Source organism: Kogia breviceps, chromosome 18, assembly GCF_026419965.1.
Source record: "Kogia breviceps isolate mKogBre1 chromosome 18, mKogBre1 haplotype 1, whole genome shotgun sequence".
Taxonomy (NCBI): domain Eukaryota; kingdom Metazoa; phylum Chordata; class Mammalia; order Artiodactyla; family Physeteridae; genus Kogia; species Kogia breviceps.
Genome location: NC_081327.1, coordinates 40441423 through 40468194, shown reverse-complemented (window position 1 = coordinate 40468194; position 26772 = coordinate 40441423). Strand labels below are relative to the sequence as shown.

The 26772-nt window shown below is 38.6% G+C and overlaps 1 protein-coding gene and 1 non-coding gene across 10 annotated transcripts in view; one reads left to right on the top strand and one right to left on the bottom strand.

Moving 5' to 3' along the window:
• NFATC3 (nuclear factor of activated T cells 3) overlaps nucleotides 1-26772 on the bottom strand; it is a 136892-nt gene that overhangs the window by 27205 nt on the left and 82915 nt on the right. For 6 of the 9 annotated variants that reach the window (XR_010837823.1, XM_059044811.2, XM_067019744.1 and 3 more), the window contains 5 exons: nucleotides 19824-19996; nucleotides 15819-15959; nucleotides 10121-10176; nucleotides 8671-8797; nucleotides 658-1659 (listed from right to left, as the gene is read on the bottom strand). Coding sequence is in view for 7 of the 9 variants with exons in the window: in XM_059044811.2 (XP_058900794.1) it covers nucleotides 658-1659; nucleotides 8671-8797; nucleotides 10121-10176; nucleotides 15819-15959; nucleotides 19824-19996 (1499 nt within the window). In the remaining 2 variants the exon portion in view is untranslated. Of the gene's footprint in view, nucleotides 1-657; nucleotides 1660-8670; nucleotides 8798-10120; nucleotides 10177-15818; nucleotides 15960-17066; nucleotides 17379-19823; nucleotides 19997-25196; nucleotides 26609-26772 lie in introns of those variants that run through there. The other 3 variants (XM_067019749.1, XM_067019745.1, XM_067019748.1) reach the window with 3 other exon arrangements.
• TRNAK-UUU (transfer RNA lysine (anticodon UUU)) lies at nucleotides 24948-25020 on the top strand. The gene has a single exon. It is a non-coding gene; the product is annotated as a tRNA-Lys (tRNA).

Below are 26772 nucleotides of genomic sequence, written 5' to 3'. Positions count from 1 at the left end.
TAATTAATTTCCAGAGTTTGCTGTCCAATTTATGATTTCATAAAAACAGAGGTCTACACACCAACTTGCTACATTTACATAAATAGCTTCTTTTTATCATGGTGCCAACAGCTGTACCAGCAGCAGCAAACCAGTCTGGTCTTGTACCACCACCACTATCTGACTCAGCAAGCTGGCAGGGCCACAGAGAAGCAGGTTTTTTACTTGTGTGAGTCTCCTCAAGGACAAGAACTCTATCCTCATACCTTCCTAGTATTCCTAGATTTAACTCTGTGCCTTGCAAAGAGATGGCATTCTGCAATGTTTAATGAATTAACACTTCTGAATTCCATTCTCTAGACACTGTGACCTCACTGTATGTTCTGAAAGGAAAAATGCTCAATAAAAGCTCACATCTTCACAGTTCCATCACAAATAGGTGGTAGGTTATTACTCAAGGTCTCACCTTTCCCAACAAATATAAGTGGTAAAATAGACTTTAAAGCATATATGTTCACGTCTATCTTCAGGGTCATATATCAACATATTTCTAGTAAAAACAACTTATTAAAAAGCCCAACCATATGCCAAAAAACAATCCATGGTAACTTTCTCATGACTCTTAAGGGAAGGAAGTTCCTGGATCTTCACTGCTTCAAAGCATAAAGATGAACTTACCATCATCTAAAGTGATGTCCTGAAGACCAATTGTAGAAAAGTTAGGTGCCTGCTCTTCAGGTTCAGGTTTAATGTTCACAGTTGCCTCATCAGGTGGAAATGAAGCTGGATCACACAAACTGTGACATAATAAGGATGAAGGTGCAGAAAGACCTCCCTGGCCTGTACTTTGTGCTTGAGTTGAGTGCTGTCCAGAATGCATTCTGGTGGCTAGAGACTGTGATGAAGCAGTTCCTGAGCTAGGAGACTGGTAAGGCATAGGCTGTAGCTGAGGAGATGGTGGCCCAGAAAGTGGTGAACTGGCCAAGGGATGAGAGGCTGCTTGGGAAGCTGTTGTAGCAGTCCCTGAATGTGAAGAACCATACGTAATGGTTTGTAACTGAGGGGGAGGCTGACCTGTGACCTGATCGGCCACTGGAGAAGAAAGAGATCTTTGTCCTGTGTTTGAACAACAGTATCCCATTGACTGCAGATGAGGCAAGGTCTGCACAGAATGAGGTGTGTGGGCTAAGAGATGTCCTGTTGAGCCTGAATTTGAAGAATGAAAAGGTATGGATGATGGTGGCTGACAGCCAAGATTTATTAAATTAGGAAGAGCTGCATCCTGCTGAAACAAAACTGGATCAAATTCTTGACTAGAGGCAGCATTAACAGGAAGACAAGTTGGTCCATTGAATACGACATTAGTTTGCATAGGCTGATAGGAAGACCCTACAGGAGGTGTTGGTGTGACTTGAAAAGGTTGGTGCACAACTGAAGAAGGTATCATATGCTGTTCTTCACCAGCACTCTCATCCCTACACTGCAACTGTGGCAGATGGGTTGAGGTTACCATGGATGCATATGTTAGCTGGATGGGACAAACCAAGCTTCTCTGTGCAGACAGTACACTGTCATGTAGGTGTCCTGTATCTGAAGAAGGCCTCTGGGTCTGGACAGGATGAGGCAATGATGGAACTGAAGACAAATCAATCTCTTCTCTGTGTTCTTGCTTCATCAAAACTGAAAAGAAAGTGATTAATGCAAATGTTATTACATAATACATAAAATAATTATGAAAGGCCTTCATTCTAGGCTACACAACTGTAGTGCACACACAAGCCAGGGGTTGAAAACTCAAATGCCTTCAGGGAAGGCAGATAATATAAAATATGTGAAACCAGTAAATAGAAGACAACATGGAGTGGTTCTTGCTTCAAAAGTATTCAAGTTAAAAAAAAGAAAAAAACCAATACTGCATAGACCTCTATGAAGTGATGTTGGAAAGATCTCTAAGACACGTTGTTAAGTTTTTAAAAAAAGTCAATTGCAGGGCTTCCCTGGTGGTGCAGTGGTTGAGAGTCCGCCTGCCAATGCAGGGGACATGGGTTTGTGCCCCGGTCCGGGAAGATCCCACATGCTGCGGAGCGGCAGTGTCCGGAGCCTGTGCTCCACAACGGGAGAGGCCACAACAGTGAGAGGCCCGCAAAAAAAAAAAAAAAAAAAAAAAAAAGTCAATTGCAGAACATGTGTATATGTCACAATTCACGTAAAACATTGTGTGTGTATATATACATACGCATATACACATGTACACGTTTTTGCTTACATATGTGTGGATATCTCTGGAAAGATGCACAAGAAACTGATAACTGTTATGTTTATTGCTGGGGAAGGGAAACAAGGTGAATAGGGGATAGGAGCATGAGGAAGATTTACTTTTTACTGTCTAAGTTTTGGGGCCTTTGAATGTTTTCCACCATTTATATATATTATTTTAAAATAAATAATTTTTTAAAAACCCCAAGATCATTATGAGGTAGGGATTATTATTATCCCTGCCTTATAGATGAGTATACTGAAGAGAAGATTAAAGACACTAAGATCTCACAGCAACTAAGTGGCATCATAAGGACTTGAACACAGGTTTTTCTGCCTCCAAAGTCCATGCTTTTATTCACTGCAGTATACTGTATTACCAACAGAAATTCTACTTCACCACTCCACCAAGCAAGAAGAGGTTACAAATACCAATCATCATCCTTTATGACATTAGAAAAGTAGCAGATCCATGATTTAGGATTACTCTACTTGATGAAAGGACTGCTTAAAGTAGGAATCAATGCATTTTGCTTATTTAATATGCATATCAAAACAGAAAAGAACCGTCAGTTAATTTATTGTGTGTCAAAACAACTGATGTCATTGTTTCTCTTGGCAAGCACTTCAGTACATTTTTGTAAAAATTATGTACTTTAGCCTCCTATTGAAGTGCTATAATACATTTAAAAATAATTTTCCTAAATTCACATCTCATTGTTCCTTCCAAGTTTGTACTGAAAATTAACATAATTAAAATTTTCATGATCTTCACAAAAATGTAAGAAACTCCATTTTATGTCAAAGGAAAATAATGAGACCCAAAGCAAGGTCAAATCTCATCTGTCCATTTATCAAACCTTTGCCAAGTACAAGTCTCTTCACATAAGCATGGTCTCAATCTGAGAAAATCAAGGTAAGAATTAAGAGAGCCCTGATAGTATATTTTACTGTAGAAGAGGTAATTAATGGAGCACTTGTTTGGGGTGCATTTGAGTTCTGCACTTTGCTTGGCTTCCTACAACAGGATGGGTTCATTATTCATCTGCTTTAGCCTCTAAATCTGGCAACTGGTGAGCCCACCTCTAACAATGAGACAACAACCTTAAGGACCAAGAGAAAGGTATATCACCAATCTTGTTGCTTCTGCCACAATGGTCATGTTCTTGACCCAGACCTCCATCCAGTTTCTGATTCTTGCTCAGGTATTTCAAGTATGGTTCACCGTGTCTATTGGCTCCTGACCTCTCTAATATCTTTTTTTCTTTTCTTTTTTTTCCCCCTAATGTCTTGATGCACTTACTTTTCTTCTGACTTTGGCAGAACTAGAACTTTGTCCTTGGACTACTGGATTTTTTTGTCTTCTACTTCAGCTCCTACTCTGGTCTCAGGAAAGCTACAGTGAATCCAATATCCAGAGTCATATTTCTACATAAGGAAGGAGAATATCCAAGAAAGCCTACTCTCATCCTTTAATCCTGAATGGAACAGGTGGGGCCCTTGGTTACATAAGTGGTTGGTTATCATGCACTAAAAAGGAGACAGAGGGACTGAAAACTACAGCATAACATCCACCTTTTTTGCATGATCCAATCCTTATTTCTATGTTCCTGACTGACATCTGGGTACCCAGATTGAGAATTCTGCTCTACTAAATCGAGTGCATTTCCACTATGCCAAATCAAGTATCACTCTTTTGTCTGTAAGAGATTCAGACTCCAACCTGACCAAACTATAAGAAGTCCTCACTGCTGGTCTATGGTAATTTATTCTTGTTTAGAGGGAAATACAGTTAAACAGATCTTATAATATCTACAATGAGATGAGTTTCAGAAACAGAATAACTCTACCTTTTGTATTACACATGCTAATTCTCAAACTTAGAATGTTGATGAACAGAGGCATCCAGAAAAAAAAAAAATCAACTGGTCTAGTGGTTTTCAAACCATGAGAAGCCTCACACTCTTCTTCAAGTGGTGGATGTAGAAGAACAGGATGTAAAGAGAAAGAGCTCTGGATTTCCCTTTCCAGTGCAAAGACAGCACCCAAGCTAGCTTTCATCCTTTTTCATACACTGGCTTTTCGCATAAGATTTTATTTGAAGAATAAACAACCTAAGCAATTTGAAAAACACTGCTTTAGTATTATATCCCCATTTTATAGAGGTTAATCAGTAGGTACAGTCTGTGGCAGAGCTGAGATCTGATCTCCTGACTGTAAGGCAGGCTTTTTCCCCCAATCAAAACAACCATAATACAAAAGTCAGTCTGTCCAGTCAATTATTTGGAACATAGAATATACCCTTCCACAGGCAAAATATTATACATGAGAGTTTGGCTCTAATGCTGCTCTGAAAAATCCCCATGATTCCAAAAACCAGAGCTCAGATGGTACCCCCAAGTACAAATAACTTCTGCTGGGCTTCAGAGGGAGACACATTTCCTCTAGGGTGGGGATAGAGACTCCCACGTTGGAAGTTCTGAAGCTAGAAGCTGGGCAGAAGTTCAGGCAGCACCACTAAGGAAGGGCTGTGTGCTCTATTACCATCTGCGGTTAAGGGTAATTTGTGAATCATACACATATGCTGCTAACTGTCTTCATTCTACAAAGTAAATGGATTGTGGGACAAATAATACTAACACAATCCCTAATTTAAAAAAAATTTTTTTAAATCAGCCATTTGCAGCTAATGATTATTCCTCCATTGGATATTGATATTGGTCAGATCCCTATTGCTAGGGGGTTGCCAAAAAGGAAACAAATCAACAAATCCCTTAATAAAATAAACATGCAACTTATGAATATCTAAAATTTTTATAAAATTTAAAAAGGAATTATTGTCCCAACATAAACAAATGGCTAAAATCTCTAATATAAAGAATTCATAGGGCTTCCCTGGTGGCGCAGTGGTTGAGAATCCGCCTGCTGATGCAGGAGACACGGGTTCGTGTCCTGGTCTGGGAAGACCCCACATGCCGCGGAGCGGCTGGGCTCATGAGCCATGGCCGCTGAGCCTGCGCGTCCGGAGCCTGTGCTCCGCAACGGGAGAGGCCACAACAGTGAGAGGCCCGCGTACCGCAAAAAAAAAAAAAAGAATTCATAAAATTAAAAAGACAAACACAATAATTCTAAAATAACAAAGGGTCATACAGTAGAATACTAAAAAGCTATCAAAATTCTGTTAAACTCTATCTGCTGATAAGGAAAATAAAAATGTTCAGGTTACAAAATTAGTATATATAATATAGCATGGTCCCATTTCTGTTTTTAAAAGGATGTATCTATATATGGATCAAAAGGATCTAAAAGGAGAGAATGACAGAGTGGAAGAGAATATGGGTGTTTTAAAAAATTTTTTTCAACTTGTTTTTTAAAAAAATTCAGTTATGTATTTGCCTTTGTAAAAACTTTATTCAAAATTTCATTTTAGAAAAAAAGTGAAAAAAGCTAAATGTTACAGACAAAAGGCAGTAATCAACCAGAATAAGGACTGTCCAAACACTCCTGTGTGTCCACTCTTCCTTCGTTAGTGTGTGCCACCTGATTTGTATTCTGTCAACCATAAAGCCAGTTATGACAGCTCTGGTCCAATCCAATATCTCCCTGCACTCTGGAGCCCCATTGATTTCCATTCTTACATGTAATGCCCTCTAGGACTCTGCCTTTATATTGTCCTCTCAATTCAAGAGCTGATAATGTAAAGGCATTATATTTGCTCCTTTCTGTTTGCCTATTACCACCACTATGATGGTAGTAATCAACACCTCTAACATGCTGACTCTATTGTCTTTTTACCCCAATTCTAGAAGCTCTCTCCCTTCTTATTTAAGTTAGATTCTATAGTTCCTCATCTCAAAAGAATTTGCTAACATTCTTGGACCCTGTTGTCTTTAGTAACTCTCATCCTGGAAGAGCTCTACTATCCATATTTTATCACCTGCCCTGAAGAATCTGAGGGCTGCTTAAGAAAGTTACACAGCAGAGCTAATTAGTATCCATAAATTAACCAATATCAACATCAAAGGAGCCCTTTGATCATGCCTCGAATCCTATTACATTTCTGTGGTAACTTACTTTTCCCTCTTTACAACAACTTTTTCAAATTTCTCCACACTGTTAAACTGTCAAATCACCGACATTCCCCTCTTTCTGCTCACAATAGAAGACTTCATGTCATTCTTTACAGAAACAAAATTGAAGCTATCATATGGAAACTCCCTAAACTCTCCATTACTAAATCTGTAAACCTTCCTAATGTATATCCATCTTGTTCATCTCCTTTACCTTCCCTCCTGTTCCTTCTCCCATGTAAGGTCCATTCCAACTTGCGTATTTTAAATCCTATCCTCTCCCACCTTTCCCAGAAACCTGATATTCTTTCTCATCACTGATGCTCTCTCCTCTGTATACTCAAAATACTCTAGCTGTCTGAATCACCTTTTTAACCTTCTTGGGCCTCTCCCATATAAATCTCACTCTCCACAGTAAGTTGAGAAAAGACTAAACTGGTCAATGACATCTTATAAAGTGACAGAAGAAACATGGGAAAAATTATTTTTGAATTACAAATCTGATTACATCACCTCCCCATTAAAACTCACTTCTTACAACTTTTAATACTCTATGATCCAACCAACCATAAGGCCTTTGCATATGCTACCGCCTTTATGTGTAATGTTCTCCCACACTTCATCTAACAGTAATTAACAGTATAGACTGTACAGCCATACTGCCTGGATTAAAATCTCACCTCTGCCTTTATTAGCTGTGTGATCTCAGTTCACTCACTTGCCAAATGGGAAGGGCAACACTACCTACCTTATAGGGTTATGGGAGGATAAATGAGTTATTATGTATAAACTGCTGAGAATAGCACCCACCACACACTAAATGCTCTATATGTTTACTAAATAAATGAACAAACAGATATAGTCTAGGATACGTTATGAGCCCAGACTCTGGAACCAGACTGCCTATGTATGATGTTTGGCTCTAGGACTTATGCTGTGAGACCTTGGGCACATTACTTAGCCACTCAGTGTCCTCAGTTGTAAAATAAGACAATAACCTATTCCATAGGTTTATTAAGAAGATTAAATGAATACAGAAAGGTCTTAGAACAGTACTAAAACATAGTAAATGTTACATAATTATAAACTATTACTATTATTTTCCAGTTCTCAACTCCTCATAGAAGTCTTTTCACAACCAGTTAGCCTAGACAAGGGTCCCTCTGTTATTTTCACCCACAGCACTGTTTCCCTTTCCTTAACATTCCTTATCTCTGTTTCTAATTACAAATTTGTAAGTAATTTATTTATTTAGTGGTTTATTAGCTTCTATTTGTTCCACTAGATTATAAGCTCCATGAGAAGCTAAGAGAGGTTTTACCCAACTAGTGTGCACCCTTAAATACTTACTGAATTAATAGTAAATGAAATGGCTAATCAAAATCTTTTGCTTTCAGAGGTTTATATTCTATTTGAAAATTATCTGAAATATTTTATTACCAAGTAATGTATTAACATGATCAAGTAATAATAATTTTCAGATTCTGGAATATAAGTGGCCTTCAGAGGCTCTAAATGAAATACAGCCAGGCTTTAAAGAATATGATGACAAATGAATGACTAATAACCAATACCTTCTCAAATTCATGTGTTTGTTCTTTTCATTTATTATAAACCATTTTAAAGTTTTTACAACAAGTTTTGAAGAATAAGGTTCACTATGATTTTTTTATCATTATATGTTCTGGTGACAAATGCAGCACCTAACACAGAGAAGACCTCTATAAATGTCTGTTCTCTAAGTATGTAAACATCAGCATGAATTACTGCATATAATATTCATGTGTCACAATCCAGATCGGGAAAATTACAGCACTTGAACTGCTGCAGAAAGAGGTGTGAAAGCCTCCTTTGTTATGGTGTCTCTATAAAACCAGGAATTCTGCCATCAATGTTATATTCCCCCAAAGCCAATATATGCTACAGTTGCTCCTTGCCAAATGAAAATTTAATGAGAGATTTTCCATTTTGATTGGGAATGGTTGAGATGAAGACACTATGAAACAGGCACGCTGCCTTTCTGCAGTGCTAAGGGCAGTGGAAGGGCACAAGGAAAGTTCACACATATTCACAAACACCTACTATTCCAACAGTGCTGGTGATTTTTGGTAACTCCTGAAAAACAGACTTCAAATCTATTGATACAATCTTTTAATTTCCTTATAATAAGTGACTACAAAATAACAATTGCTATCAGATCTAATATTTAAAGTCAATACAAACTTTACAGAATCAGCATGCGTTGGGATTTTTATTGATTATAAGGACCCTACCTTTAAACACTCTAATACAGGATTCATTGAATAATTTTTTATTCATTATGAAAGAAACCTCTATAGTAAACCATCACAACAACTCCTCATACCTGGTGTGTAAGTAAAACGTTGAGACTGGCTTTTTTTCCTCTTGCCATTGCAAAGATAAAAGTGCACCTGCACTGCAGCTGTAACTGCTGGGTTATGATATGGAGGAACTTCAAGGACAATGTGAGCCTAAGGAGCATGGAAAGCAAGATTGTGTTACACTCAGAACTAAAAATGAAATGCACCTGCTAAACTCAACACGTCTCATGAGTCTTAACTACTCAGGCTCATTACGCGAGTAAACTGGTATATAAGTCATCTGGAGATTTACTCTATGGATACTTCAGTCTTAATAGAGAAAAGCTCTTTCAAGTAAACCATTAAAGGAGAAATTGCTTCTCATTCACCCACTTGGGTTTCTAGTTGTAGCAGAAATCAAAAGTCTTACATACTATATAGCCAGATATTTTGCTCTAATAAATATTACGTATTACTATACATCTTAAGTGGAAGTCTGTTCTAATTTTTAATCAAGTTTAATAGTTCCCAAGTTGTGATACAGTTTAGATTTCTTATTTTAAATTTTTTTTTGGGGGGGGGGGCCTCACTGCGCAGCTTGCAGGATATCTCAGTTCCCTGACCAGGGATTGAGCCTGGTCCATGGCAGGGAAAGCACCGAATCCTAACCACTATACCACCAGGGAACTCCCTTATCTTAAATTTTATATTCAAAATGTTCTAAACTGGCAATACACAAAATCTGCATCTATATTAAGAATAACTTTACATATGCAGGGTGAAAACTTTTAGCCCCAAATCAACTGCAATCCTTTTTTTAAAATTTTTAATCTTTCGGCCGTGCCGCACAGCATGTGGGGATCTCAGTTCTCCGACCAGCGACTGAACCCGCTCCCCCTGCATTGGTAGCATAGAGTCTTAACCACTGGACCACCAGGGAAGTCCTCAACTGCAATCCTTAATCTAACTTCTCTAGGTCTTTGGAGAGCACTGTAGGAAGTGGTACTGTCTATCCCAGAAAAAATTCTGTCTCCATTCCAACCAGGATGAAGGGACCACAACTTTCAGTGCTGATTCCTGGAAGGCTTAATGTGAAGGAGTTGAAAATAGTGTATTAAATACACAAATCCCCGAGGGCTTGTTCTCCTCCTATTTTTTGCCCACTGTATAAGTTCTTCACTGAATTTGTTTGATCTCTTCACTGAATTCAGAGAAGTACATCAGTAACTTCAGTAAGAACCTTCTAATAATCTTTCATTTCTAATTTCTCCTTTCCTATACACAAAAAAGGGGAAGAAAGACACCAGCTGTTTATCTTTCTTAAACTTTAATTTTAGTACCAGGAAAGTATCTATTTCATGTCCAAACTTCTAAGAATTCTAATTTACTTTTCCATTACTCAACAGATAAGACTCCTCATCTATACCATAAAGCAGCATTATTCAATTTTCTCATTAAGTTTCTTACATATTTCTAAAGAAGTAAACTTCTTACCCCTTGACATTTTTCTTTGATTATTTTCCCTTCTACTTCCCACTGAGGTCGTCCATCTATTGACAGAAACAATGTACAGTTAAAAGGAATTCAAGCCAAAAAGCATATTAAATCTAATGTATTTAGTATCACAAATTTATTGGCAAAAGGAATCTATCTCATTGACTTCCATTATGAAAATAAAATGTGTATCCATGGGGAAAAAATGTGGAGAAAGATCTTGGGCTGCCCAAGTTCGCAGGGCCCAGAGAGTTTAGTCTACTAAGTGATGTTTGAAAATCTTCTGAAAACACCTCTACCAAGTGGTGGTCAACTTCTGCTTGTATGCCTTAAGTAATGGGAAACTCACTCCCTAACCAAGTAACCCATTTCATCTTTGGATAGTAACTGCTGCTAGAAAATTCCATCTATCTTCATGATAGATGACATCTGTCTCCTTCTAGTATCCAACCTCTGGTCTAAGCACTATTCCTTGTAGCCACCGCCCCAAAATCTTGAGCATCTCTGTGAGACAATACTTCAGATGTTTAAAAGAAGCTCTGTTTGCCTGTGTCTCCTTTTCTGCTTGCTAGCACCCCCAGTTCTGCATTTATTCCTTAAACAATATTTTAGCCTTCCTGGTCACTCTTCTTTGAATTCTCCTCCAGTGTGACCATCTCCCTCTAAATGCACCAGGCTCAGGACTGAGTAGACCAGGTGAGAAATGATCCAGAATGACAGAGTGTGACTGAGGCTCTTGCCAAATTATGTGGAGATGCTGTGTCTCTGTTAATAAAAGTTTTCTGGGGCAGTTACACCATGCTGACTCATACACTTAGTGTGTGGCCAGCAGTGTCCCTCTGTCTGCCACATTTCCTACTGCCAAGCTCAAGCTACCACACTGTGTACTTATACAGCTGGCTTTTTTTTTTTTAACCCCCAACCCTGTTACGTTAATTTCCCCCTACTAGACTTCATTTTCTAGGATTGCTTGGCTTGTCAAGATCTTCTTAGATACTGATGGTCTTATGAACTATTTCCTAGGCTTTCCAGATTTGTGTCACCTAAAGATCTGGCCAGCACATTTTCTGTCTCTTCATCCCAAGTGAATTATTTACCTGGGGAAAGCCCCATGTGCTACTAGAGCTCTCACTCCAGCATTCTTTTTATGTCATGGGCATTTACCCAGTGACTAACCCACACAAGTATCTTCACAGCTAGCATGACTTCATCTGGTCTGTGAAAATATCAGAAGACTCAATGAAATGCTGTCTAGATTGTGACTATCACTTTCCAGTCCAATATAGCTAAGAGCTACCCTTGTGCACAAGAAATACTACAGAAAAATGCTATGCCTACTCAGAACTACAGCTCAGTTCAGCAATCACCTGCTGGGTCCCAAAATGCCAAGCACTTTGGGTTGCTGAGATAATGGAGATAGGATACCCTGCCTTCAGTTTGTGGATGAAAGGCAAATATAAACAGTTCGTTATAATGAAATGTGGTGGTTACAATAACTAATAAAGGTGCATTCTGGATGTACTAAGAGCACATAGGTCAGAGTCCTTAACCTAGTCTTGGCTACTGTAAATACTGCTGCAATGAACACAGGGGTGTATATGTTTTTACAAGTTAAGTGTTTCTGTGTTTTTCAGATAAATACCCAGAAGTGTACCACTAGATCATATGGTAGTTCTACTTTCAATTTTTTGAGGAACCTCCAAAATATTTTTTGTAGTGATTGCACCGGTTTACATTCCCACAAACAGTATGCAACGATTCCCTTTTCTCCACATCCTTGCCAACACTTGTTTTTTTCTAGTCTTTTTAATAAGTCATTCTAAGAGGTGGGAGGTGGTATCTCTCTATGGTTTTGACTTGCATTTCACTGATGATTAACAATGTAGAGCGTCTCTTCATATCTGTTGGCCATCTGTGATCTTCTTTGGAAAAAAATGTCTACTGGGATCTTCTGCCCATTTCTTAATTGGGATTGCTTGATTTTTTGCTATTGAGCTATATGAGCTCTTTATATGCTTTGGATAGTAGCCCCTTATCAGATATATGATTTGTAAACATTTTCTCTCATTCAGTAGGTTGCCTTTTCATTTTGTTGATGGTTTCCTTTGTTCTGCAGAAGCTTTTTAGTTTGATGTAGTCCCTCTTGTTTATTTTTGCTTTTGATGCTTTTGTTTTTGATGTCAGACTCAAAAAATCATTGTCAAGACTTATGCCATGGCTTACCACCTATGTATTTTTCCAGTTTTACGGTTTCAGGTTTTACATTCAAGCCTTCAATCCATTTTGAGTTAATTTTTGTTTATGGTTTAAGAGAGTGGCCCACTTTCATTCTTTACCATGTGGCTAATTTTCCCAATACCACTTATTGAAGAAACTTGTTCTTTCCCCATCGTGTATTCTTGGCTCCTTTGTTTTATATTAATTGACCATATACATGTATGTTTATTTCTGGGCTCTCTATTCTGTTCCATTGATCTACATGCCTGTTTTGATGCCAATACCATACTAACTTAACTACTATAGCTTTGTAATATAGTTTGAAATCAGGGAGTGTGATGTCTCCAGCTTTGCTCTTCTTTCTCCAGATTACTCTGGCTATTTGGGGTATTTTACAGTTCCACAGAAATTTTAAGATTGTTCTATTTCTGTGAAAAATGCCATTGGAACTTTGATAGGGATTGCACTGAATCTGTAGATTGCTTTGGGTAATATGGACATTTTCATAATATTAATTCTTCCAATCCATGAGCACAGAATATCTTTCCATTTATTTGTGTCTTCTTCAATTTCTTTCATTAACATCTTGTAGTTTCTGATACACAGGTCTTTCACCTTCTTGGTTAAATTTATTCCTAGGTATTTTATTCTTTTTGCTGCAATTGTAAATGATATTATCTTAATTTCTCTTCCTGATAGTACATTATTATATAGAAATACAACATATTTTTGTATATTTGGTTTATATCCTGCAACTTAACTGAATTTATTAGTTTTAACAGTTTTTTTGATAGAGCTTTATGGCTTTCTATATATAATACCATATCATCTGCAAATAGTGACAGATTTACTTCTTCCTTTCCAATTGGAATACCTTTTATTTCTTTTTGTTGCCTAACTTTTCTGGCTAGAACTTCCTATACTATGTTGAATAAAAGTGGCAAGAGTGGGCATCTTTGTCTTCCTGATCTTAAGAGGAAAAGCTTTCAGCTTTTCACCATTAAGATATTAGCTATGGGCTGGTCACATATGACCTCTATTATGTTAAGGGACAGTCCTTCTACACCCTCTTCATGGACAGTTTTCTTAAGTTTTTTTAAAAAATAAATTTTATTTATTTATTTATTTATTTTTGGTGTGTTGGGTCTTCATTGCTGCATGTGGGCTTTCTCTAGTTGAGGCGACCAGGGGCTACTCTTCGTTGTGGTGCACAGGCTTCTCACTGTGGTGGCTTCTCTAGTTGCACAGCATGGGCTCTAAGTGTGTGGGCTTCAGTAGTTGCAGCATGCAGGCTTAGTTGCTCCACGGCCTGTGGGATCTTCCCGGACCAGGGATTGAACCCATGTCCCCTGCATTGACAGGTGGATTCTCAACCACTGCGCCACCAAGGAAGCCCAACAGTTTTAAAATCATAAATAGATGCTGAATTCTGTCAAATGCTTTTTAAGATCATGATAATGTGGTGTATCACGTTGACTGATTTGCGAATGTTAAACCATCCATCTATCTCTGGAATAAATCCCACTTGATAATGGTATATGATCCTGTTAAAGTACTGTTGAATTTGGTTTGCTAATATTTTGTTGAAGATTTTTGCATCTATGTTCATCAGGGATATTGGCCTGTAATGGTTTTGATATCAAGGTAATGCTGGCCTCAAAAAATGAGTTTGGATAGTTCCCTCCTCTCCTGTTTTTTGGAAAAATTTAGAAGGCTTGGTATTAGTTCTTCTTTGAATGTTTAAAGCTGTCTGATCCTGGACTTCTGTTTGTTGGGAGGTTTTGATTACTGATTCAATTGCCCTACTAGTATTTGGTCTGCTAAGATATTCTAGTTCATCATGATTCAGTCTTTGGTAGGTTGTATGTTTCTAGGAATTTATCCATTTTTTTCTAGGCTGTCCAATTTTTTGGCATATGATTGTTCACAGTGGTCTCTTATGACCCTTTGTATTTCTGTGGTATCAGCTGTAATATTTCCTCTTTCATTTCTGATTTTACATGAGTCCTCTCTTTTTTTTCTTGGTGAGTCTAGCTAAAAGTTTGTCAACTTTGTTTCTCTTTTCAAAGAACCAGCTCCTAGTTTCACTTATATTTTCTATTGTCTTTTTAGTCTCTATTTCACTTATTTCTGCTGTAATTTTTGTTATTTCCTTCCTTCTACTAACTTTCGGCTTCATTTGTACTTCTAGTTTCTTCAGGTGTAAAGTTAAGTTGTTTGGGATTTTTCGTGTTTTTATTTTTTTAAATTAATTTCAATAAGTTAAAAAAATATTTATTTGGCTGTGCCAGGTCTTAGTTGCAGCACATGGGATCTTTGTTGCAGCGTGCCTCAATGTGGGATCTTCAGTTGAGGTATGCAGGATCTTTTAGTTGTGGCATGCGGGCTCTTAGTTGCAGCATGTGGGATCCAGTTCCCTGACCAGGGATTGAACCTGGTCCCCCTGCATTGGGAGTGTGGAGTCTTAACCACTGGACCACCAGTGAAGTCCCTAGCAAAATGTTTTTAAGCGTCAGTCATGTTGTAGCATTAATCAGTACTTTATTCTTTTTTTTTTTTTTTTGTGGTACGTGGGCCTCTCACTGCTGTGGCCTCTCCCGTTGTGGAGCACAGGTTCCAGATGCGCAGGCTCAGCAGCTCTGGCTCACAGGCCCAGCCGCCCCGCGGCACGTGGGATCTTCCCAGACCGGAGCACGAACCCATGTCCCCTGCATCAGCAGGCGGACTCTCAACCACTGCGCCACCAGGGAAGCCCTTTATTCTTTTTTATGGCTAAATAATATCCCATTGTATGAATATATCACATTTTGATTATCCATTAATCAGCTGATAAGTATTTGAGTTGTTTACATTTTTTGGCTATTATGATTAATGCTGCTAAAAGCATTTGTGTCCAAATTTCTGTGTGACTTATATTTTCAATTCTCTTGAAGAAATATTGGGGGATTCTTTTACTTTTGAGACATCCTTAATGAGAACTTAATATTCGTATGAAAATTTAATAAATGTTTGGTATACAGTAAAATCTGTGTAAATGATGCCTATAGCTTTAAGAAAACTATTTTGTGATTAATGTCAGTGAAACATCTGAATAATTCACTTTAACCTTTTGCCCCTTAGTCTGAGGTCAATCAACTCAAATCTTATTTATCTATCTATCCATTTATTTATTTATTGAAGTATAGTTGATTTACAATGTTATGTTAGTTTTCTAATGTACAGCAAAGTGATTCAGTTGTATATATATATTTATTTATTCTTTTTTGGATTCTTTTCCATTATAGTTTATTACAAGATATTGAATATAGTTCCCTGTACTCTACATTAGGACCTTGTTGTTCATACAGTATATATAGTATATATAGTAGCTTTTATCTGCTTATCCCAAACTCCTAATTTATCCCTCCCCCCCTCCTATCCCGTTTGGTAACCATAAGTTTGTTCTCTATGTCTGAGTCAACTCAGATCTTATATTATTTACCTTGTCCTTTTTCAAGAAAGATGATTTTGGATTCTGGAAGAAAATTAGATCCAGTAACAATCATTTCATGACCTCCATTTACAGAACAACTGTTGATACTGTACTTCTCAATATGAGGAAGTTCTTGAGCAGACCGCTGGGCTGTTTGTTTGTTTTTTTAAGAGTTGAGAAGAAACAAAATATTAGTTTACACTCTTTCATATGTAAATGACAAAATCTAGCTATAGAAGAAGCAACTCTGGATTTTTAAAATGCAAAGCAATGGCAACAATATCCACTAAAACAGCTATGCTATTTAGAAAACAAAATAGATTTATTAGAGTCATGTGATTTTAAATAATTTTCTTAGACTACAACTATAGAGAAACTAATAAAGAGAAATTAATTAATGCCTACAACTTATATTGACTACAACACATTCACCTCATCCACTTTTCTCTTTTTAGCTTGTCTTTAATACATTTCTTCCCCACAACTTGTCTGTTAAATTTGATAACTTTAATATAATTATAAAAAGCAAATTAAATCCGAAGATGCATAATTATATTGCATACTATTAAAAGAAGACAAGTTTCTAAAGGACAAACACCAAGTAGCCCTTTCATCAAGAAAATAACTAGATCATCAGTGAGGCATCAGGATTACATTTTGGACATCTTCTAAATAACTGAAGTATACATGAAGTACACATTTCAATACAGAATTTTAAAAAATGAACATAAATATTTCTTAGTGCACTATACTCTTCCTTCCCAGGGTATGTGAACATAATTTTTCTTAAAGCCTACAAGTCATTATGTAAACTATTAACTTTTCCTTGTTGCTGCCTTTTTCTAATATCTACTGATTTCAAGTTGCTGTATTTTCTGGAAATCCTACTTCTGGCTTTTCTTTCCTTTTTAAAAAATGCTTGAGTTTCAAGCTATACATTATACTTCTTTTGACTGCTTAGGTTCTCTAAGGGTTTATTCCTGCCAAATGCCTTAATAACTAGGTTTCTCTCTGGATTAAAACAAACAAAAAGGGTGAATTATACTTTCTTCTTCACATTTTGGAAACAGGTCTACTTTTAGTCCTACTACTTGGGTGGAAAATTGGTGGCTTTGAGGGTCAGCTGTGTTTTGTTTGGCCAGAACAACATTTTAAAGAAATTTAAACAACTTGACTGCCTTTATGAAGCATGCAGTCCCAGTTCACTATGCCTCTTCCAACTATTTATTTTTTAGAAGATTTATTTATTTTATTTACTTTTAGCTGTGTTGGGTCTTAGTCGTGGCATGCAGGATCTTTCGTTGCCGTGCACAGGCTTCTCTCTAGTTGTGGTGTGTGGGTTTTCTCTTCTCTAGTTGTGGCGCGTGGGCTCCAGGGCGTGTGGGCTCTGTAGTTTGTGGCACGCGGGCTCTAGCTGAGGTGTGCAGGCTCAGTAGTTGTGGCACGCGGGTTTAGTTGCCCCGTGGCACGTGGAATCTTAGTTCCCTGACCAGGGATTGAACCCCCTTCCCCTGCATTGCAAGGCGGATTCTTTACCACTGGACCACCAGGGAATTCCCTCTCTTCCAACTATTTAATACCAAGACACAAAAGGTATATGAATTAGGATCCCAGCCCCATTCAAAGAGAATGTTTCATAGGGGATGGGTCTGGCATTTAGGATGAACTACAACTTAGAAAGTACCAAGCACAAATCTAGATCTCAGAAAACACTTACGTCCTTACTTATGTTCTAAATGGCTCACAAAGAAGGGGCATAAAAACAAGCATTGACTAGCCTACGGAGTAAGACTAATTCAAGTTTTAGATATTTATAGTGGAAACTAGCTATCACAAGTACGTTCAAAGTAACAGCAAAAATGTGTTCACCAAGTGGCACAGACATAATAAAATATTATGTATGTGCTAAAAGCATTTTTGAAGAATATTTAACTATATGAGAAAACGCCCACTATAAGTGAAACTACCAAATATTGTGTGTGCGTGCACACGCGTGCACACACATAGACCAAAATAAAAAAGGAAAAATATCCAAAAAAAGGTTAATAGTGACTATCTCAGATAAGTGATATTACAAAAAAGATTTTAATGCTACTCTTTGTACCATTTTGTATTTTCTATACTCTCAACAATAATCACACAATAATTTAATAAATTAAAAGAGAAAACAGAATAATTTTAGAGTAAATTAATCTCAAAAACTCTAACTACTCTATGAACTTAAATTATTTAAATGGGCATTTGTCTGGCAGGGTAACAAAGATTGTGGCAATGATAGCTGAAAGGGAACTAGCTGACTTGAAAATTTACTTTTCACTCTACTCTTTTTGAATTTTGTACCATGTACCTGTATTATCTATTAAGAATTAATACAAAAATTACTTCTACATTGATTCTATTACCATGGATTTGCTCAGTGATTCCCACAGTTGACTGGAAAATGATAAAGTATTACTCCAGTGAACAGCAAAAGGAGGCACAGAAAAGTATACAGTAGGTATGATCCCAAATTAAGAATGCATGTGGTTAATAGAAATAAAATGATATAACATAATCAAAAGAGTACTAAGAAAACCTGTGTTCTAGCCACAGCTCTGTCATACCAACAAGCAAATAACCTGGGAGGAGCACTTGAGATACTTGTGCCTCAGTTTCCTCCTACACAAAATTAAGACATGGAATTAGAACACTTCTAAGTCTGTGCCCTAAAAATCTAAATTGCAGTCTCAATATTTCAGTCCTATCAGCTAACCTGCCAGAGGTCAACAGTTCTCAAGGGCTTGAGTAGATATCAGGTTCTAGGCTTTTTCTCATTTCTTGGCTCTGAAAAACCAGGGAAAAGGCATTCACTTTCTCAACCTGGTGTTGTATATAATTTATGGTAAAAAACCCAAAAACCCAAATCCTGTAAGTCCCTATTCAGCTCAAGCATCAGCTTGCAGAGACAGGCATCTTCCAACATTTTAATAAAACAAAGATGACCAAGTATCAATGACACTTAATGTCAGAATCATAGCTTCATAATTTGATCCTCAGGTGTCATCAAGCCCACCTCCTCATTTACAAGTTAAGAAAACTATGGTCAAGAGAATGTCTATAGCCACACAGGCTACCTAGGGTCAAATTATAATGAGAAGCCATTTTCTAACTCCAAGATCAGTACTCCTCCACCTAAACATGTAGCTTATTTCTATATAAGAAAATCACACCAGCTATCCAGATCCTGGGCTTCAGTTTACTTTTTTAAAAAATTTATTTATTTAATTTATTTTCATTTTGGGCTGCATTGTATCTTTGTTGCTGCATGCAGGCTTTCTCTAGTTGGCAGCGAGAGGGGGCGACTCTTGTTTGCGGTGCACAGGCTTCTCATTGTGGTGGCTTCTCTTGTTGCGGAGCATGGGCTCTAGATATGTGGCTTCAGTAGTTGCGGCGCACGGGCTTAGTTGCTCCGCAGCATGTGGGATCTTCCCGGACCAGGGCTTGAACCTGTGTCCCTTGCATTGGCAAGCAGATTCTTAACCACTGCACCACCAGGGAAGCCCTCAGTTTACTTTTTTATTGGAAACATTAAAAAAATATATTTATTTATTATCATTAGGTTTGGTTGTGTTGGGTCTTTGTTGCTGCGTGCAGGCTTTCTCTAGTTGTGGCGAGCGGGGGCTACTCTTCGTTGGGGTGCACGGGCTTTTCATTGCGGTGACTTCTTGTTGCGGAGCACGGGCTCTAGGTGTGTGGCTTCAGTAGTTCTGGCGCATGGGCTCAGTAGTTGTGGCTCGCGGGCTGTAGAGTGCAGGCTCAGTAGTAGTGGCACACGGGCTTAGTTGCTCCACAGAATGTGGGATCTTCCTGGACCAGGGCTCGAACCCGTGTCCCCTGCATTGGCAGGCGGATTCTTAACCACTGTAGCACCAGGGAAGCCCCCTCAGTTTACTTTTGATCCAAACATTACATTATAAACAAAACAGAAAATAACCTATTATAAACAAAATTTTAAAATATCACAGGCTCACTTACAGCATTCAACAGGTATAGAAGCTGTCTGCAGAGAAAGGACTTTTCCATTGGACTGTGGGATGTGTACACGAAACACAAGTCGTACTCTAGTATTCTTTCTGCCAATATCAGTTTCTCCTTTTCGAAGTTCTATATCTGAATTGCGGAGTTTCAAAATACCTGCACAGTCAATACTAGGAAAAAAAATATACAAATTTTATTTGCTTACTAGAAATTAGTGGTTCTAAACAACTCAGCGAAACAGTTATTGTTAATTTGCCAGGAAGAACTATCAATATCTAAAATCAGGTCAAAAAAGAAAGATATGATTGCTATTTTCTGCTATTTAAATTTTAGGGTTAAAAATGTTTTTGTACGACAAAAGTGTAATACTAAGTGTGGCATATTGTCTGTAAAGAGGGCTGACAATAATTCCTCCCATTCTTGTATTCACATGCCACTTCTCCAATTAAGAGGTCGAGTAACTATGTCCCCTCTCCTTGAGAGTGAGCCTTATGACTTGCCTTGACAAACAGAATGTGGCCAAGTGATGCTGTGGTAAGTTAAAAGCCTAGCACTTAAGAAGCTCTGTAACTTCCACTTTTGTTCTCTTGGAGCCCTGAGCCACCATGAAAATGTCCAGCTAGCATGCTGGAGAGAAAAGTCCATATAATCCTCTACTTGAGCTACCCCAGCTGAGCTCCCAGCCGAATTCAGGGGCATGAGTGATCCCAGCCAGCACCACATGAGTGGATCAGCTGAGTCCAACCAACCGAAAGAATCATGAAAAACAATAGTTACTACTTTAAGCCACTAAATTTGGGGGGCAGTTTGCGTTACAGAACTAGATGAGTGAAATATAAAGTAAAAGACTCTAATTCTATAAATATAACTAGGCCAGAAAAGATTAACTTATAGGACTACAAATAAGTCATTAATAACATATTTAAACTTTTATATGATACACTTATTAAAAAAACAATCTATCAGGCTTTCATTTCTTTCTTTCTTTTTTTTCTTTGGCGGGGGGAGGTCACACTTGGAGGCTTGCAGGATCTTAGTTCCCCGACCAGGGATTGAAACTGTGCCCTTGGCAGTGAAAGCGCAGAGTCCTAACCACTGGAACACCAGGGAATTCCCAGGCTTACATTTCTAAGAAATGCACATATAAGATTAAAGTTTTGGCATTTAAAGTCTAAAATTTCATTACCTTCAAAATTTATTACTAAGTATAGCTGCTTAACACACAATCATGGTAGGAAACACCAGTACCTATAACATATCTTTGTTATTCACATATTAGAAGAATAAAGCAAGAGGTAACTAACAATCAAACATTCTAATTAAAGTTTACTCTCTCTTATGGCATTCCTTATTATCCATCCTCTTACTTTATCCACCAACTCTAATGCTCTAATGTTACAACTCTAATCCTCACTGCCCAGAGGCTACAGAAGTCACTTTGAAGGATAATATATGTTACAAAGCTAGGTTATCAAGATAAGAACCAGTAAAGCTCAAGGAAGAATCTGAAAAATATAAATATTTTCATCTTAGGAAACACAAAGGAAATATCTAAAAGAGTAAATATTTTTGGAAATAAACATTTTTCATTTATGGATAACAAATTATATTTAACTAATATTGAAAAACTGCACTTTAGCTCAAAGCAGTATTGATCAAATTGTATCAAAGTAGTGATTATTCATGTTAACATGCCAACATGAGTATTTAGTGGGAAATACCAGAGATTATCCATCCTACTGAGTTTTTTTGTTTGTTTGTATTTTTGGCTGTGTCTGCACATGGGATCTTCATTGCGGCGTGCAGGATCTTTAGTTGCGGCATGTGGGATCTTTAGTTGCGGCATGTGAGATCTAGTTCCCTGACCAAGGATTGAACCCAGGCCCCCTGCACTGGAAGCACAGAGTCTTAACCACTGGATCACCAGGGAAGTCCCCATTTTACTGAGTTTTGTTTTTTTAAATACATTTATTTATTTTATTTATTATATGTTTGGCTGCTTTGGGTCTTCGCTGCTGTGCGCAGGCTTTCTCTAGTTGTGGTAAGCGGGGGCTACTTTGTTGTGGTACACGGGCTTCTCACTGCGGTGGCTTCTCTTGTTGCGGAGCACGGGCTCTAGGCGCGTGGGCTTCAGTAGTTGTGGCATGCGGGCTGAGTAGTTGTGACTCGCGGGCTTTAGAGCACAGGCTCAGTGGTAGTGGCACACGGGCTTAGTTGCTCCACGGCATGCGGGATCTTCCTGGATCAGGGATTGAACACGTTGTCCCGTACATGGCAGGTGGATTCTTAACCACTGTGCCACCAGAGAAGTCTGCATTTTACTGAGTTTTAAGGGAAGGTATTTTAGCAGAGAGTTAAGTTTCTAGCAGAAGATTTGGAATAAGAGTATCAGAGGGCTTCCCTGGTGGCACAGCAGTCGAGAGTCTGCCTGCTGATGCAGGGGATGCGAGTTCGTGTCCCGGTTCGGGAGGATCCCACGTGCTGCGGAGTGCCTGGGCCCGTGAGCCATGGCCACTGAGCCTGTGCGTCTGGAGCCTGTGCTCCACAACGGGAGAGGCCACAGCAGTGAGAGAGGCCCGCGTACCACAAAAAAAAAAAAAAAAAAAAAAAAAAAAAGAGTATCAGAAATGACAATCTTAAAACTCTGGTTAAGAAATGCAAAAAAAAAAAAAAAAAAAGAAAGAAAAAGAAAAGAAAAGAAAAGCTACCAAGCCACCAAAAAAACTACAATTTATAGGAATGAAAATAACTATTAAATTCTGTTTACATCACAATTATATTTTAGATCAGAGTGCAACACTGCCACATCCATATTCATCGAGTTTTAAAAACAGGGAGGAGTTGTGAGTACGGTAAGGCAATGTACTAGCATACTATATTTAAAGCATCTTGTAGAGTGTCTCTATGGTTTATGGGTTGGTATACTGGTCTTAAATAAAGGGTCTTACACATCCAAGATAGATTAGGTCTGAAATGACCAAGCCTGTGTGATAGTAGGCAAAACAAGGGGACTATCTACCAATCTTTTCTCACCTTAAACAACAGAGCCTTTTTTTTTTATGGCCATGCCACGCGGCATGCAGGATCCTAGTTCCCCAACCGGGGATCAAACCCGTGCCCCTTGCAGTGGAAGCGTGGAGTCAAACGCTTCTAGCGTGGACCACCAGGGAAGTCCCCACTAGAGGCTTTTAATACATACGTACAACTCATCTGTGCATAAATTATTTTAAACAACGGTCTTATCATTCGCAATTTGTGTGTGTGTGTGTGTGTTACGTGGGCCTCTCACTGTTGCAGCCTCTCCCACTGCGGAGCACAGGCTCCGGATGCGCAGGCTCACAGGCCACGGCTCACGGGCCCAGCCGCTCCATGGCATGTGGGATCCTCCCAGACCGGGACACGAACCCGTGTCCTCTGCATCGGCAGGTGGACTCTCAACCATCGCGCCACCAGGGAAGCCCCATTTGCAATTTTTTAATCTACCACCACCTGAAACTATATTACATTCAGTCACTACAGTTTATCCTAGTAATTAGTTCCTGGATGAAACAGGCTCATTCAGCATTAGCTGCCCCGTTATCTAAGGTACTTAGAAAAGGTTTCTTAGATTTGGGTAACTTCCTAGTTGCTCCTTACTCAACCCTTTCTTGGACACACACAATGTTGTTGTCACAAACCTTGGTTCCTATAGAATTCCTGTTCCCCAATCTAACAGTTCAGAGTGGACAGATAGCCAGAGAAGCTTCAGGTGTGTGTATGGCAGAGCAGGGTGGGGTAAGGGGGCTAAGCTGCTTGCTACTAGTAATAATGGTATTTCTACAGGTTTGTTCTTTCTGGTCTGATCCAGGCAAGCAGTTTATGCCAGCTCTGGTTGGAGAAGGGAACATGAATCTTGACTACCACCTCTGTTCCATGTGAAAAGGAGGAGGAAGATACGTTCAGATCCTATTGCTCTGATTTGTTCATGCTATTCTGTAGGTAGGACTCCCAAGTTCTTTTTATTTATTTATTTTTTTTGCGGTACACGGGCTTCTCACTGCTGTGGCCTCTCCCGTTGCAGAGCACAGGCTCCGGATGCGCAGGCTCAGCGGCCATGGCTCACGGGCCCAGCCGTTCCGCGGCATGTGGGATCTTCCTGAACCGGGGCACGAACCCGTGTCCCCTGCATCGGCAGGTGGACTCTCAACCACTGCACCACCAGGGAAGCCCTTTCCCAAGTTCTTGAGAGAATGTCTTAGAAACTCATGTACTCTGTTTTCTTTAATTTATTCATTTATACATTATTTTTTAAAAGGATATGAGGCATTTTACAACGTAAATACAAATAAGGTCAAGAAGAAAGAAATAGAAAATATTTTTGAATAGAAGAAACAGGAGATAAATATATTCCAAATCTAGGGTTATATGAATTACTATAATTACTACAATTGAGCTTGATCATGAACTTTGGGGAAGCTGAGGCAAAAAGTAAAGATGATAGGGACTTCCCTCGTGGTTCAGTGGCAAAGACTCCACACTCCCAATGCAGGGGGTCCAGGTTTGATCCCTGGTCAGGGAACTAGATCCCACATGCCACAACCAAGAGTCCCACTGCCTCAACGAAGAGTTTGCATGCCACACATGCCACAACGAAGATGCCGCGTGCCACAACTAAGACCATGTGCAGCCAAATAAATAAATAAATATATTTTTTTTAAAGTAAAAGATGATAAAGCTTTTGTAGGTCTCTCCTTGTCTGGTAAAGCAAAATCTACCGTGTCATCAAATACCAACTTTTTTCCTTTAACCTGAAAAGACTGTGTGTGTGTGTGTGTGTGTGTGTGTGTGTGTGTGTGTGTGTGTGTGTGTGTGTAATAATGACCAACTTAAGAGCTAAAATCTTTTTAACAGTCCATTAAGTTATAAGCTTCTGGTGATTTCTATTTAACTTGATTCAAGTCTACTGCTTGAACTATCCAGAGGAATCAGTGGAAACATGGTCTGCAAACTGTCAACTAAGAATCAATTTTATGAGTTCTTAGAAAAAGATAGTTCAAAGTTGAGTTTCAAATTCCCCTCTGCAGCTGAATAATAGTATATTCATATTGTTTTTGATGCTAGATGAAAAAGATCCTAGGGAATTCCCTGGTGGTCCAGTGGTTAGGACTCTGTGCTTTTACTGACGAGGGCCCAGGTTTGATCCCTGGTCAGGGAACTAAGATCCCACAAGCCACATGGCGTGGCAAAAAAAGTAAGATCCTAGAGTAAAAGAGAGGAAGCCTTCTTGCATCCTCATTTAGAGGCTGGCTACCTCACCTTATTTGAAGATTGGTCAGATAGGATGCCTGGAGTCAATGTTTTTCTTTCTTTCTTTTTTTTTTTTTCAATGTTTTTCTTAAGTGTTTTGCTCAAGTACCTGAACAAAGGATTGGGTGAGAATCCAAAGTTCTTTTTTTAATTATTACAGAACACAGAAATTTAAGAGTAGAGATTATCAGCTAGCTGTCTACCTCTGCCATGAAAAAACTCTATCGTAGTCTGTGTAATGACTTAGTGGAGTTGAGTTCTAGAGTACTGTTGAACAAAGCAGGCAAAGATAAGGTTTTATTTAAATCAATATTAACTTGTCTTTTCTGGTGATAAGTAGCTAAGAGGCAATTCTTATTTTATAATAGTACAATTATGTCATAAGTTACTATGTCCTCAGGGGTATATTCAGTTTACCTAAAAAGTTATTTAAATATATATTTAAAAGAGAAGAACTCGAGACTGAAATCTGATCTTAATAGGACTATTCTTGCAATAACCTGGGACAGATATCATTCCCATCTTAAGAAAGACCTATATTATAGTTTGAACCAATTTCTCTAACAAACTTCACTGTAAGTTTCACATACCTGGTTGTGGCAGAATAATAGTTGCCTACTAAATATTCTTTATTTCTGTTTTTCTTAGTAACAGACCCTCATCTTGTTAGCGGTGGCAATGCCCTCAGGTAAAAAAAAAAAAAACACCCAGGTCTTCCTTATATACAAGGATGATCAATGAGATGTAGTAAAGGTGTTGGATAAGTTTCTGGGAAAAGCTCTTTAAGGAGGCCTGACTCAGATGGAAGTTCTCTTACCCTTCCTCTTACCCGTTCTTCCTATTCCTTCCAGGATTACAGTTATGATGGCTAGAGCTCCAGTAGCTATTGTGGATCATGAGGCAATCTTGAGGATGGAAACCACATGCTAATAATAGCAGAGAAGAAAAAACAGAAGGACCTTGGGGCCCCAATGACTTATGGAACCACAGTGCTAGCCCTAAGATGCCTATATGTATATTTCTTTTATGGAATGAAAAATTAAACCTCTAGCTGTTTAAGCCACTGCATTTCAGGTTTCTGTTACAGGTACTATATATATTCCTAACTAATCCACCTGAACAAAACTCTACTGCATTCTCATTCAGAAGTTGGCCACCTCATTTTATTTGGAAACGGGTGAAATGGGACACCTGGAAGTAGAGTTGAAGTTTTCCTCAAGGAAACTTAACAATCGTAACTTTACTGCAATTGTTTACTTACTGTCTACCCTATTAGACTGTGAGCTACTTGAAAAAACATCCATATACTTTTGTCTCTATCACCTAGCATGATGCTTGGCTGGTACTACATGGTCATAAACTTTTGCTGAATTGAATTTTCCTTATGGAAATGTGGTACCAACCTTAGCAAATATACTATAATTATTTAAATAATGTTATCCAGTTAATTTAGAACAATGACTTATTTTTGTACTATAAAAATAAATAGGGCTTCCCTGGTGGCGCAGTGGTTGAGAGTCCGCCTGCCGATGCAGGAGACACGGGTTCGTGCCCTGGTCCGGGAAGATCCCACATGCCGCGGAGCAACTAAGCCCGTGAGCCATGGCCGCTAGGCCTGCGCGTCCGGAGCCTGTGCTCCGCAACGGGAGAGGCCACAACA